The 13,851-nt window shown below is 35.5% G+C and overlaps 1 protein-coding gene across 3 annotated transcripts; it reads left to right on the top strand.

The window, feature by feature from the left end:
* Positions 1-970: 970 nt before the first annotated feature.
* LOC7497283 (CDPK-related kinase 3) lies at positions 971-9,579 on the top strand. Of its 3 annotated transcripts, none has more exons than XM_024595502.2 (11): positions 971-1,897; positions 4,369-4,499; positions 4,713-4,754; positions 4,965-5,073; positions 5,187-5,265; positions 6,192-6,317; positions 6,841-6,950; positions 7,623-7,730; positions 7,840-7,902; positions 8,914-9,081; positions 9,161-9,579. In XM_024595502.2, the coding sequence occupies exons 1-11, from the start codon at positions 1,328-1,330 to the stop codon at positions 9,296-9,298; spliced, it is 1,644 nt and encodes a 547-aa protein (XP_024451270.2). In that variant the 5' UTR covers positions 971-1,327; the 3' UTR covers positions 9,299-9,579. The 3 variants fall into 3 exon arrangements, with proteins under 3 accessions (XP_024451270.2, XP_002302662.3, XP_024451271.1); XM_002302626.4 differs by having other exon boundaries at positions 978-1,897; positions 6,021-6,317; XM_024595503.2 differs by having other exon boundaries at positions 1,710-1,897; positions 4,356-4,499; positions 6,021-6,317.
* Positions 9,580-13,851: the final 4,272 nt, after the last annotated feature.

Here is a 13,851-nt window from a genome sequence, read left to right as displayed (position 1 = left end):
GAATTAACTCCCCTCCTGAGCACCACCGAATTGGCGATTTCTTGTCATTGTACCATCGATCCCATCATCTCTTACACTCCGCACCCTCAACAGAGAGCCACGTTTCGTTGCAGGGGCATTTTTGTAAGCCAGGAGTAGGATATTTCCAAGCCTGGAAAAAGAACTTGCTGTGATTAATGATAGCATGGTTCGATATGTAGTTCCGTCATCACTGAATAACAATAAAAATCTCTTTTATCCATATAATTCCTTTTCGATTTATAAAAATTAGAAACAACGGCAGGAAAAGTAGGAAAAGACAAAAACCGAAAGCAAGATGTCCAAACAACAATAATAAACACCACATGAGCTTGTTGTTGTCGAGTGGAAAATCTGTTTCCCAATTCCCAGCTCCGAAGAGATTTGGATTATATTCGGTTTATAAATGGGAGAATAAAAAGAGAGAGAGAGAAATTGACAGTAAGAGAGAGAAAGAATTCATTCGAGATATAAAAATGAATCAACTTGTGATTAGTATTACATTACGCTCCAATCAACTTCGGATCTTCTCTATATTTAGTTAGTAGTAAATAAATAAGAAAATAAGTAACTCTCCTATTTCTTTATGATTATATCACCAATTGTATTTTTTAAAATTTTATTAAAAAATTTAAATTAATATTCTTTATTGTTTTGTTAATATTAAAAATATTTTATAAAATAACCTCTTATTATTATTAATGACGTAGCGTCACTTATTATGAAAAGAATATTTATAATAGAGTAGCAGTTATTTTTTAAAGTGTTTTTAATTTTAATATGTATTTAAATAATATTTTATTTTATTTATTTTTAATATTAGTATATTAAATTATAAAAAATAAATTTAAAATAAAATTTTTAAATTTTAATAAAAAGAGAGAGTTGCATCTCATAGCCAAACAGTGCAAGCTCTCTCGTATCGTGATTTTCACTTCCATAAATAAGATAATTAATATTTATTCTACAAAATCCAACGGCAGATTTTAAATCCAATAACTTTTGCTGATTTAACTCCTCAGTATAACTTCCTTCCTTTGCTGCTACTGCTACTTCACCTGTGCTGTATTCAATCTCTGTCTCTCTGTGTCTCACAAGCCAAACCCTTTTGTCTTTCCTCTTCTCTTTCTGACTTTGAACTCTCTTTCATTCTCTTCTTTAATCGTTTTCTTAACTTGGTTCTCTTGCTTTGTTTTTTTTTTATTTAAATTATTTTCTCTCCGGTGATGATCAGATCAGATCCGGAGGAGAAATATTTTATTAACCGTCCGATGTGTGGACTTTGACTGAGACTGTAAGATTTCTTCAGATGGGGCAGTGTTACGGCAAAACTAATTCAACTAACATAAATGACGCAACAACCGTCACAATCGTGGCTTCCTCCACCGATCAAAACCAGCAAACGCCGTTACCTTCCTCCACCCCGCGTAACGGCGTGCGCTCGTTGAAGTACTCGGCCAGTTCCTCCTCCACGCACCCGAGCCCCTGGCCGAGCCCGTATCCACAGGGTGTCGCCGCCAGCCCGCTTCAAGGAGTGTCGCCGTCTCCGGCGAGGTCGTCTACGCCCAGGAGATTTTTTAAGAGGCCGTTTCCCCCGCCGTCGCCGGCAAGGCATATAGCGGCGTCGTTGGTGAAGAGGCTTGGTGGTAGAGGGAAGCCGAAGGAGGGACCAATCCCGGAGCACGGCAGTGTGGAGGCGGAGCAGCAGCAAGAGCAGTCGCTTGATAAGAGTTTTGGATATAGCAAGAATTTTGGAGCTAAGTATGAGTTAGGGAAGGAAATAGGAAGAGGGCATTTTGGTCATACTTGCTCTGCTAGAGTTAAGAAAGGTGAACTTAAAGATGAAGCTGTTGCTGTCAAGATTATATCAAAAGCAAAGGTACTAATTTTATGCTCATTTCAATTTGATTAGTGAGGGTTTTTTTTTTTTTTTGTAATTAGAGTAGTAGATTTTATGTTTAACTTCTTCTTTCTGTTGTGTTGGGGCTAATTTTAGCCAGTTGTTTAAAATATTATCGGCTATGTATGGCAACTCTTAGGCGTGGTTTGGTTCTGGTGCTGACTTGTAAGGAAACACATTGATGGGAATGATGGGAGAATCACTCTCTTTTTATTTGTTATTTTCTGGAAGTGGAAAATCCAATGGTAATTTTGACGTATGTTTATCTGCAATTTATTCCTTCCATGCGTGGCAAGAAATTTGAAAGGCAGTCAAACTTCGATTGTGACATGGATGTGAATATTTTGGAAAAAATGGAAGAGACATAGGAGAGTGTTTGTCAGTGTCCGAGACGAGGTATCTGGTTAGGTCAGCTTGTGTCCAAAAACTGGAATGTAGCTGAAGGCACCACAAGAAGGGACTCCTTGATAAGCATTATTTAGAGGATCAGAGAGGATATTACATGGGTTTTAATGACGCGAGTATCAGGAGAATGTGCAAGATATTGATCTAAAGATCTGTAATTCAATAAATGGAATCTGACTGTAGTTATACTGATATATTTCCTTTTGCGTGTCTAGAAGTCAGCATAGAAAGAAAAAAAGTTAAAAAACTGTGCACAATAACTAAACACACCAGATAATTATGTATGTGTTAGACCTTAAGAAAAAAGGGTTACAGATCGTTCAGTTCTCATTCGATGTAATCTGTCCCTGAATTTATTTACTTGTGAGGATGTTAAATCGTACATCGAAGAGGATGACATACACGGATATAGTGGTCAGCATCTGAAACTGATAAGAAAGCATCCTATGAGCTGAAATGATGCTATTGTGTGCCTGATATGCATTTATGCAACTGGCAACAGGAACTTCCTTAGCTCTTATGTTAATTCATGTCTTAGCCTAATTTTGTCATTGAAGAGAGAAACATTAATGATAATATTTCTCTGCCAGAGTTTTCAAATTTGATGTTACATATTGAGTTCACTGGGCATCGTTGCAGCATATAAGCATGCAAATACTGCAAGTATAAAACAATGGATATTCAACTTGCAGGTAGTGTTCTCAGCTTTAGTTGTGTCAGTTATGATGACCCTGGAAAGATGAAAAGGACTTGATATGGTGTGACTGTGTTTATATTGCTATGCATTATAGAATAAATAAATATCAAACTCTTGATTCTTCTGTGAAAAATGAAGACAGTATGTGAGTGGAATTATTTTCATCACTCGGGTTCTATTAATGAGATCAACCATTCACTAGCTGTAACTGAATCTCATTGGAATATGAAGTTTTTGAGTAATCTATCCAATGTCCGTATTCATAGAAAGAATTCAGATACCTACAATACTTTCATGGAGATGCATTAAGTATTGTGCTTCATAGGTTTTAGGCATCATTCTTTGGACCATCAAATACGTTCTGGTAGTAGCTTTTTTTAATTTGTCATTTGTAATAAGATATGCATGTATGTGTTTGAGTATGCGAAAATGCCATATAAATGTTATATTTCATGGTCCTCTTCTAATCTTCTCTAACATCTTACATTCATCTACATGGAAAATCATTTGGTAATTAAACGGCAATCACTTATTATGCAAAGTGATCATTTGACCCTCTATAAATGCATGCTGTACCTTGAAATGACTTTCTAGCCATATTTTATTTAAAACTATAATTTCACTTTGTTGAGCCTATTCTTTTACATATTCATAATCCTTTCAAACCCTATTTTATAAATCATATTGAGCCCTTTTTTTTTGTAGGAATTATATAAAGGTTCAATTGCCAATTTGCCAGTTACTTGACACAGTACAAATATGAACGTACACACACTTATGCATGAATATGTGCTCATTGGTGCATGTGTCCGCTCAAGGCAATCGAAATCAAAGCCCCCCTTCCACCTCCTTCACACGCCTAAACTACGTGTAGCAATCTCTAGAGCTGGGAAATGTCCATTGTTTGTGCCAGTACAAATACGAACGTACCCTCACATATGCATGAATATGTTCTCATTGGCGCATGTGTCCGCTCAAGGCAATCAAAACCAAAGCCCCCCCTTCCTCCTCCTTCATACGCCTAAAATATGTGTAACAATCTCTGGAGCTGGGAAATGTCCATTGTTTGTGCCAGTGTATGAGACAATGGCATAATGGGAATTCTGCGGCCTTTTCCTTCATTAAATGTTTCCTGTATATGCCGATGATTGAAGTTTTCTGCTTAAACTTCTATTTTCTAATTCCTAAGAAGTATCCTTAATTGTTTTCCTTGATAGCTTTGGCTATTGCCTCTTTTCTTTTATGTGCAGTGATCAGATTTATGAAATCTCTGAATTATTTTCTTAATTAGGGTTAATTGCATTATGTATTGTGTAACATCTATATTTTCACAAGACTTATTTGGCAGATGACTTCCACTATATCAATTGAAGATGTTCGTAGGGAGGTAAAAATACTGAAAGCTCTATCGGGACATAGGCATCTGGTCAAATTTTATGATGCATTTGAGGATGCCAATAACGTGTACATAGTGATGGAGTATGTCTTTTATTATTTTTTGTTTAAATTTATGCAAGGAACATAACTGAGCATTGTATCTTTGTCATTATTTTCTCTGGCAGTATTTAAAAATGGCAATTTTTGGATTTTTTTTCTGCTAGAAGTATTAACTTCTGTTTATGTTGTATGATTTTGTCAACACATTTTAAACTTTGATGTCTAATGTTTTGGGGATTGCTGTTTGCTTTTCAGATTGTGTGAGGGAGGGGAGCTTTTAGACAGAATTTTGGCAAGGTAATGCAATAAGTTTGCATGGTCTATGAACTTTTTTTTTTTATTTTCTTGCCTTGGCCTCAAATTAAAACCATGATGGATGTTGCATGTGAACCTTTTCATCCATCTATGCTGGGTAGAACTGATTCAAATTCTATGTTTTGTTAAATGATTCTTGCATGGTTGAACTGTTATGTACTCATATTAATGTCACATTTTCCTCTGCTGCAGAGGAGGAAGATACACAGAGGAAGATGCAAAAGCTATAATTGTGCAAATCTTGTGTGTGGTAGCATTTTGTCATCTTCAAGGCGTTGTACACCGTGACCTAAAACCAGAGGTTTTCCCCTTAAACTTGATTTGTTATTGTTTTACATAAAATAATTGCAGTCATTGGTGACGTGGGGGTTGACAGTGTTTATGTACTCATAACTGGATCCTCTTTTGTTACAGAATTTCCTTTTCACTTCTGGGAGTGAAGATGCTGACATGAAGCTTATTGATTTTGGTCTTTCTGACTTTTTTAGGCCAGGTAATAAGCAGAGCTTCCCATGGTTTTTGGTCAACTTACATAAATTACTATCCTTGCCTCCATTGCTTTACCTGTAGATTGATTTAGTTATCTTTCACTGAATGGGTTGGGTCTGTTACCCGCACTGAGATTTTAAGTTTTCACAGGATTTGGTTATTTCCTTGCCATATTTACTTGTTCCATGCCTGATAACTGGATTCCCATGCGCGCTGTGACAGCATTTTAGATTTGATTGTGCTAATTTGGGGTTTAACATTATTAAGCTAAATTGATGCAGGCTATGAAAATTAGTAACCTTGATAATATAAGAGCATGAACATGCCTGCCATATTTTTATTTATTTCTGTGATATTTGTGCACATGATGATACAGGACAGTGGAGGAAGTAAACAAATCGTAGAGATCCAATAGGGTTTCCTCCAATCCACAAGGAAAAATAGAAGAAAACCTAGAGCTCTACCAGGTAGAAAAACTAGATTCATCAAATGGTACTGCCCAAAAATAACGTTTAGGTGCGCACTTGAATAGGCAACAAATGAAGTTGGGAACTTCAATATTTTCTTAGGTAACAACAACAACAACGATAATAATATTAACTAAAGAAAAATGCTAGTTAAACTAAACTATATAAACTATTTTCTATCACATGCTTTTCTGGTTTAAAATACATGGTGTATAAATCTTTATGATTTTTGTATGTATTAGTTGATATCTGAGAGAGTTTTTAGTGTTTTAATTCTGTGTGGTGTTTGCAGATGAAAGATTAAATGATATTGTTGGAAGTGCATATTATGTTGCTCCTGAAGTCCTGCATAGATCTTACAGTCTTGAAGCAGATATATGGAGCATTGGCATTATTACCTATATCTTGTTATGTGGAAGCAGGCCTTTCTGGGCACGGACTGAATCAGGGATTTTTCGTGCAGTGCTGAGATCTGATCCCAACTTTGAAGATCTACCCTGGCCTTCTGTCACTCCAGAGGCCAAGGATTTTGTGAAGAGACTTCTGAACAAGGACTACAGGAAAAGAATGACTGCTGTCCAAGCTCTAAGTAAGTTGGTAATTCCTCTATTACTTGGAGAAAACATTCCCATGACATTGACAAAACAATGGATAAGCGAGGATGGTTTTGCAAGTTTATCACAAGGTTGTGGCATTCTTTTCTATGATAAGAAAGCGTCCATGGAGAATTGGCGGTGGATGAATAGCAGTATGTTAGATCGGAAGGATCCTTGATTTTCATTTTTAATGGATGATGGATGATGAACTGTCCCCTTTGAAAGTCCCTCATGCAAATAAAGTTGAACAAAGGACTATTGCATAGGCTATTTGGTTGTGTCCATGTTGTTTAAAGGTGTCAGCTGGAGGTGGAAGTGGCTGAAATATTTTGGAAACATATATCACTTGGAATAGTTGGATGTTTGACACGTGCACAAAATTAGTCTATCATCTTATATTTGCATTGTGCATCTTACGTGCTTATTGACAATTCAGAACATGATCTTGAGAAATTCACATCTGACACTTCTTATTTCTTGATTTCTTTTAGCTAACAAAATCCTCTATTATTGCAGCTCACCCATGGTTGAGGGATGATAGTCGTCCTATACATGTAGACATATTGATCTACAAGCTAGTCAAGGTGTACTTACATGCTACACCTTTTAAACGTGCAGCACTAAAGGTACCTTTTCTTTTCCCTCATGCCGTGCCTTAAGGATTTTATACTGTATCTCAATCCTGATAATGCAAAAATTATTCACCATGGAGATTCAAAGCTTTCTGCAGAGAACCTTCAAACGTTTGGACCCCCCCCCTCCCCGTTTACTCCTTTTTCTTTTGTAAGGGGGTTGGGGGTGGAGGGGGTATAGTCATACAAAATCTGTTGCTGATAAGGTTTAAGCTGTGCGGATTTTATTATTTTTGTTAATTACCAAAAATCCATTGATCATTTGTTGGGGTTCCTAACCCAATTTTTTATTGAAACCCCCTGATATTATCTAAACTATTAAGAATATCTTTTTTTAATGAAACAGAACCTGAAACTAAAATTAAATTTGGTTTGTTTTGTCTAAAAGTTAAATTAATAGCAGTGATCACGTCCATTGCATTTGGATTAAGGCTGCTTCAAGTGAAAGTCGCTACTATTTGTTAGGTATAAGTGAAGATTTGTCTGACTCTATTTCTGACCTAGTTACTGACTCAACTGCTGTTTCTGATGCAAAAGGCATAATCATCAATGTAGCTGAATATTTGAATTCTGCTGAAGATTAAAAGTAAAATGGTTGAAGAGTTAAAGTTGATATTCTCTTTTGTATGTCAGCTGACATTTCTTTGGATTTTCTTCTTATTGCAGGCTCTCTCAAAAGCTTTGACTGAGGATGAGCTTTTCTATCTTAGAGCTCAATTCAATCTGCTAGGGCCAAATGGTGATGGAAGTGTTTCACTGGACAATTTCAGAATGGTCAGTCACCGTTTCTATTTCAATCAATCTCTGTAGTCTACAGGTTTATTATTGGAGTAGGAATGATAATATAAGACTTCTCAAAAAAAAGAAATGCAATTTTTTGCAGGCTTTAGTACATAATGCAACTGATGCCATGAGAGAGTCGAGGGTTCCTGAAATTCTCAATGCGGTAATCATATTTAGCTCTGCTAATAATATTATAACCAGCAGTTACTATCTTTGTATTTTAAGTTAAATAACGCCCTATTTGTTTGTTGGAAAGTAGTTTCATTTTGAGAAGTGATTTTTTTGGAAAGTGGATTCCTGAAAAGTGAGATATTTTTTGATGATTGATAATGTTACGAAAAATGAGTTAGAAAATATTTTCTATTGTTTGGATAAGTTATGAAAAATGAGCTGGAAAATAACTTATTAATGTTTTTTTTTTTAAAGTTTATTAAAAGGAGGAGGATTAAATCTTACAGACAAAAAATTTGGAGGATGACATTAAAAAATAATAATTTTATAAATTATTTCAAATAAAATAAATAACAATTAAAATAATAAAAACCAAGTCTGATAGATAAAAAAGTTGAAAGATGATGAAATTAAAAAAAATTATAATTTCATAAATGATTTCAAATAAAAATAAATAACAATTAAAAGAATAGAGACCAAATATGATAGATAAAAATTTTCAATTAAGAAAATGATTTGAGAAAACAAATAACAATGAAAAGAATGATGATCAAAGTTTATAAAAAAATTAAATGAAATCAACAAATAATATGATATTTTTGATTTTTTACAACTAAAAAGTGTTTTCCGTCTAAAATTAAAGAAAAATATTTTTCTAAAAATCAAATAAAATTTTTCTTTGACTGGAAAATGTTTCATTGATCAATTTTTTTAATGGTAAATAAATATAGGAAAGCTTGGATAGTGGTTTTTATGAAACAAATAAGGCCTAAACCTAGCAATATTCTACCTGGGCAAAAGAGATTTTTGCATCTATCCACTTGAATTTCAATAGCTACACTGCCTCTATTTGCGTTTGGATGATGTTAACCGAAATCTATTCTGATAGTCAATCCACTAAAACATATTAGTTGCTCTGAAGATTAGGAACTGTTTTAATTTCTTCCCTTTTCTTCACCTCAAGGTTGATGGTTATCCCTTTTCAAATGTACCTCTCTTTCAGATGGAATCCCTTTCTTATAGGAAGATGTACTTCGAAGAGTTTTGTGCTGCTGCGATCAGCACATATCAATTAGAGGCTCTTGAGGGGTGGGAGCAGATTGCCTCCACTGCATTTGAGCATTTTGAACAGGAGGGTAACCGAGTCATCTCTGTTGAAGAATTGGCGCGGGTATATACAACTGCTGCTGTTTGATTTGTGTTACACTCGTTGCTATTTGAATATAATTTTAAATCTCTCCGCACTGCAGGAACTAAATGTAGGCCCTTCTGCCTATACAATCATCAAAGACTGGATCAGAAGCTCAGATGGCAAGCTTAGTGTACTTGGATATGCAAAATTTTTACATGGTGTGACACTGCGTAGCACAAATACGAGACACCGTTAGTTTTTTAGCTTTTGACATATAGTTTTTTTTTTTCAAAAAAATTGTGGCATTGGAAGACTTGGAGGGCTTGGTTTTCGTGGGCGGGGTTACAGAAAAGTGTGCGCAAGTGAATGTATTGTTAGCCGAGTCATTTCTGAGATTGCTGGGGCGAATTTTTAATTTATGTTTGTCCGTGGCGCATTTCTTATTTTTGCAACAAGAAAAAGAAAGAAAAGAAGAGAAGTCGAACATAGTTTTTTAATAAATTAGTTTCAGTCTGGATTACTGCCATTATTTATCAACCTGTAGTGTTTGTATTTTTATTTCTTAAAAGGGTTTTTCTTGTTTGTAAGATAATCGTTGGAATTTTGTTGTTGAATATAACAGGTAAAATGGGTTGACTGGTGCGGGTTTTTTATTTATTTATATATTTATTGTTAAGCTCAAGGGTGGAACTCTTGTGCTCTTAGTAACCCCTGTTTACACTCGCCTGACCTCCCTGGGCTCGGATGTATTTTTGTCGGAAAACCCAATAACCCGCAACATGATGCAGTCTGCTACTCTGCTTGGTTGTGAGGTTTGAAATAGAAATTTGCGTGTAGTAGAATGGGCAATAGAGAGATCAAAGTCATCGGCCCATTTTCGCGTGGTGACATGTCTACTGCCATGGAGAATTTGAAGTGCTAAGCATTTTTCGGGTGCCCCTTCTTTTCTCTTTGATATCCTTTTATCTTTTGTGATTAATTACAATATTCAATGCTTGAACTGCAGAGGTGCAGGGAAAACAGATTTAGTGTACTTTAGGTGAGCTAAGGCGTGTGTATAATAAGCCCCATATTATTTTCCTTTTGGAAACTCATATCTCAGGTGTTCGAGCAGATGAGGGTTCTACCATTTTGGGTTTTGATGGTATGATTCGATCAGGTGCCAACGGATTTGCAGGAGGGATTTGGGCCTTATCGATCTCCCAAATGGTTGACGCGTCTGTTCATCATATTCATTCCCGATGTTTGACCCTAGAAATTGCGGACCTTGATGGGCATAAATGGCTGTGTAACTGTGTTCTGCTGTATACGCAAGTCCGGTTTCTGCTTTGAAAGAAAAAGTCACGGAAGCTTCTATATGGATTCTCGTCTGGTTTGCAAGTTTCTTGGGCTCTGACAGGGGCCTTCAACGGCTATCTTAATACCGCAGAGAATAGGGGAGGGCTCATGGTCGTGCATTGAAATTCAGAGAGAGGATGGGTGCTCCTTGATTGAAATTGGCTACGAAGGGAATATATTCACTTATCCTCGCAAGTGCCATGTTGTTTATTATATTCATGTTCGCCTGGATAGACGATTATCTAATGAGTTGTGCCGAGTTTTATTCCCAGAAGCATCTGTGCTTCATCTTCCAAGGTTTAATTCCGACAGTCATTTGTTGCTCAAGATGTGGACGCCCACTCCCCCTTCTTATAAGAGGCCCTTTCACTTCCAGGCCGCTTGGCTAACACTAGAGGAGTTTACCCGTGTTGTCAGTGAGGTTTTTGCTACTGGCTCTTTCCCTGATTCTATTGTTGAGACCTTGATTGTTTTGATTGTTCAAGCATAGAATATTGTAATTAATCACAAAGGTGCTTGTGTGCAGAATCCGTCCCTTGTTAAATGATTTTATTAATCCTATGCAGGCAAGTTTTCCTCCAGGAAGGGTAGCTTCTGATAACATTATTGCCCAGGAGCTTCTTCACTCCGCTAGGAAACACATAAAGGTCGCTGTGGTGGAATGGCTGTTAAAAAAAGTGGATTCAGCGAAAGCCTATAATCGGGTGTATCTAAAGAGTGAGGCGAGGTGAATGGAAGCCTTTTCAGATTTCTCCGAGCGGTCCCTTAATATCTCACTATTCTTTGCAGATGATGTCATATTCTTTACTCGAGCTTCTATTGATCAAGCTCGGGTAATTAATTTGACTCTTCAAGAGATTTGTAATGCTTTAGGGATGGCTGTTAATTCATCCAAAGTCTAAAGGCTTTGTCAGTCCAGCTTGTACTCGGAGGAGGAAAGATCGGCTGGAGACTATCCTGAATATTTCCTTCCAGTTGGATACGGGTAAATACCTCGGGGTTCCTTCCTCTATGTACTGGAAGGCACAATAAGGCAGCATTTGCTGATATTCTCGATGAAACTAAGAATCGTTTTGCAGGTTGGAAGGGCAAATTGCTTAATTGTGCTGAGCGAGCTACTTCGGTGCAGAATACAATTACATCGATCCCTATTCGTGCGATGCAAACGGTGTGGCCTTTATCGGCGTGTGATGATATCGATATGCCGGCTAGAGGTTTTCTTCAGGGAAAAAAAGTAGGGGTCCTGGGGTTCATCTTCTGAATTGGGATACAGTAACTCTTCCTACGAAGCTTGGTGGATTGGATGTTCGTTAGGCTGGAGAGGTTAATACAGCCTTGATTAGTGAATTAAGTTGGGAGCTTGTGAGCGGGTATGATGAGCTCTGCATGAAAATTATGGGTGCTAGATATGTTCATGGGTCTGATTTGTGGCCTCATGTTTTTTCTTCCGGCGCGTCACCACCATGGAGAGGGATTATGCATGGATTTAATTTGCTTAAAGAAGTTACATTTTCTTTTGGTTTGACACGTGGCTTCCTGCGGTCCGACATGCCTGCAATTCAAAATTTAGCATAGATTATTTAGGTTGACATCACAAAAACATGCTAAAACAAATCATCTAAGAAAAGACTAGAGTTTTTAAAAGTTTAAAACTATAATAAAAAAAACATAATTTATGACAAACATACTATGAACATAAAAGAAAAATAAAAATAAAAATTCTAGCATGTATATCAAACTTGCAATTGATATAAAAATAAAGTTCAAATATGGATATTAATCATACAATAAATCTAAGTTTAAAATAAAATGAAAGGTGCTTGCTAGTACTTCAAAATAATAAAACTTCTATTGTTGTTAATGATGAATCCTTTATCTTTAAGATTTTATGACTTATCTCTTATAATAAATCTTCTAAATTCCAACAATATGATCTTCATTTACATACATTTCTAAATAAAGTCTTTGAACTAAAAAAAAAACTCAATTATCTCTCAACAAAGAAGACTTAAGCTCTAGATTTGAAAGGAAAACTAAAATATATAAAAAAGAAGGAAAACATTAAAAGTGAGGCGAGAAAGAATGCGTAAAAATATAGAAAAAGTTGCAGGAAACTCTTCTTTCACCCTCTTTTTATAGTGGGTCTTGGAAGCTAAAAAGTCAAATAATTGATTTTGGTAATAATTAAAATTAATTTTCACTATTATTAATATTTGATTAGCCACTATAAATCAAGAATTAAATCTAAATGTTTTAGCTATAAATACAAAAATTGTTCAGGTTTGTAGAAAATACTTTTGGAAAAGACTCTTTAGGTGCTAACATTTATGGTCTAGATTGGACAAAACAAGGGGTTGAAAGAAATAATTCTTCATGGACCAAACCCAGGCCCAACTTTTCAGTTGGTGAAAAAAAAAATCTGTAGCAATCTAAAATATTATTTTATAATAAATCCAAGCCCAGGCTCAGGCCTGACTCGAAGCTCAAGCACGAGCCAGGCTGGGTCGGGTGCGTATTTGTGTGGGTTTAAACTTAAAGTTCACTTTGCTTAGGACCCATCTCCTCTAAAAGCTTGGGTGTTATTTAGACCTAATTTTAATTTCTCAACTTTCCACTTTATAAACAATAAGAAAATTTTGTTTATTTTCTACGTGGGATAAAATATTTTTATAGAATTTTGAATTTCATCAAAATATATCAACCAAGAGTTATTTGACATTAATTTCTCACTCATTTATAATTTATTTAAATCTTGTTAATATTTCATATTAAAAAGCATATAATAGATATTAGATTCAAACAAAGTTTTAACTTATAAAATGAGTGAAATCATTTTTAATTTGGTATTAAATGTGCCTTTTAAACATGCACTTAAAAGTCACGTTTGTTTTTCAATTAAATCTTTTCATTTATATCACATATCTTTGCATTCATCAATGTTTCATATTACTAATATTGATGTTTTATTTTTGTCATCCTAATCTTATATCTTTAATATTTTTTCAATATAATCCATAAATAATTAACTCTAGGTTAGGTAATCGCAATTGACTAACACAATTTAATTTGACAGGTGCGATAAATAAAAGATTTCCTGGAACAAAACACATTGGATTTTCGCACAAAAATTGGGATTAGGTAGAGCATATCTTGAACGCAAGTTAATCATTATTTTTTAATACGGAATTCAACCTCAAGATTAAATATACACGTTTCTATGACATCTCCTGCATGGTACATTGATTATAATTCTTAATAATCAAACGCCATGTGTAACATGAGCATGAAACACACTTGCCATTCTCCCGTCCTAGCAAGTTGAGACTTGGGATTTGAGGGTGTCCAGATCATGGAAATGTAGTGGTTGGCCACCATGGATGGTTGGAGGATTATGAAGACCAGATCAATTGAATTGACTTTGGTGCCTGCCTCCAGATTGTCCAGATAACGATATGTCTACAACAAGAACAG

The sequence above is a fragment of the Populus trichocarpa genome, chromosome 2, assembly GCF_000002775.5.
Source record: "Populus trichocarpa isolate Nisqually-1 chromosome 2, P.trichocarpa_v4.1, whole genome shotgun sequence".
In the NCBI taxonomy this organism is placed as follows: domain Eukaryota; kingdom Viridiplantae; phylum Streptophyta; class Magnoliopsida; order Malpighiales; family Salicaceae; genus Populus; species Populus trichocarpa.
Note: the sequence above shows the minus strand (reverse complement) of the source record. Positions and strands in the feature narration are given on the sequence as shown.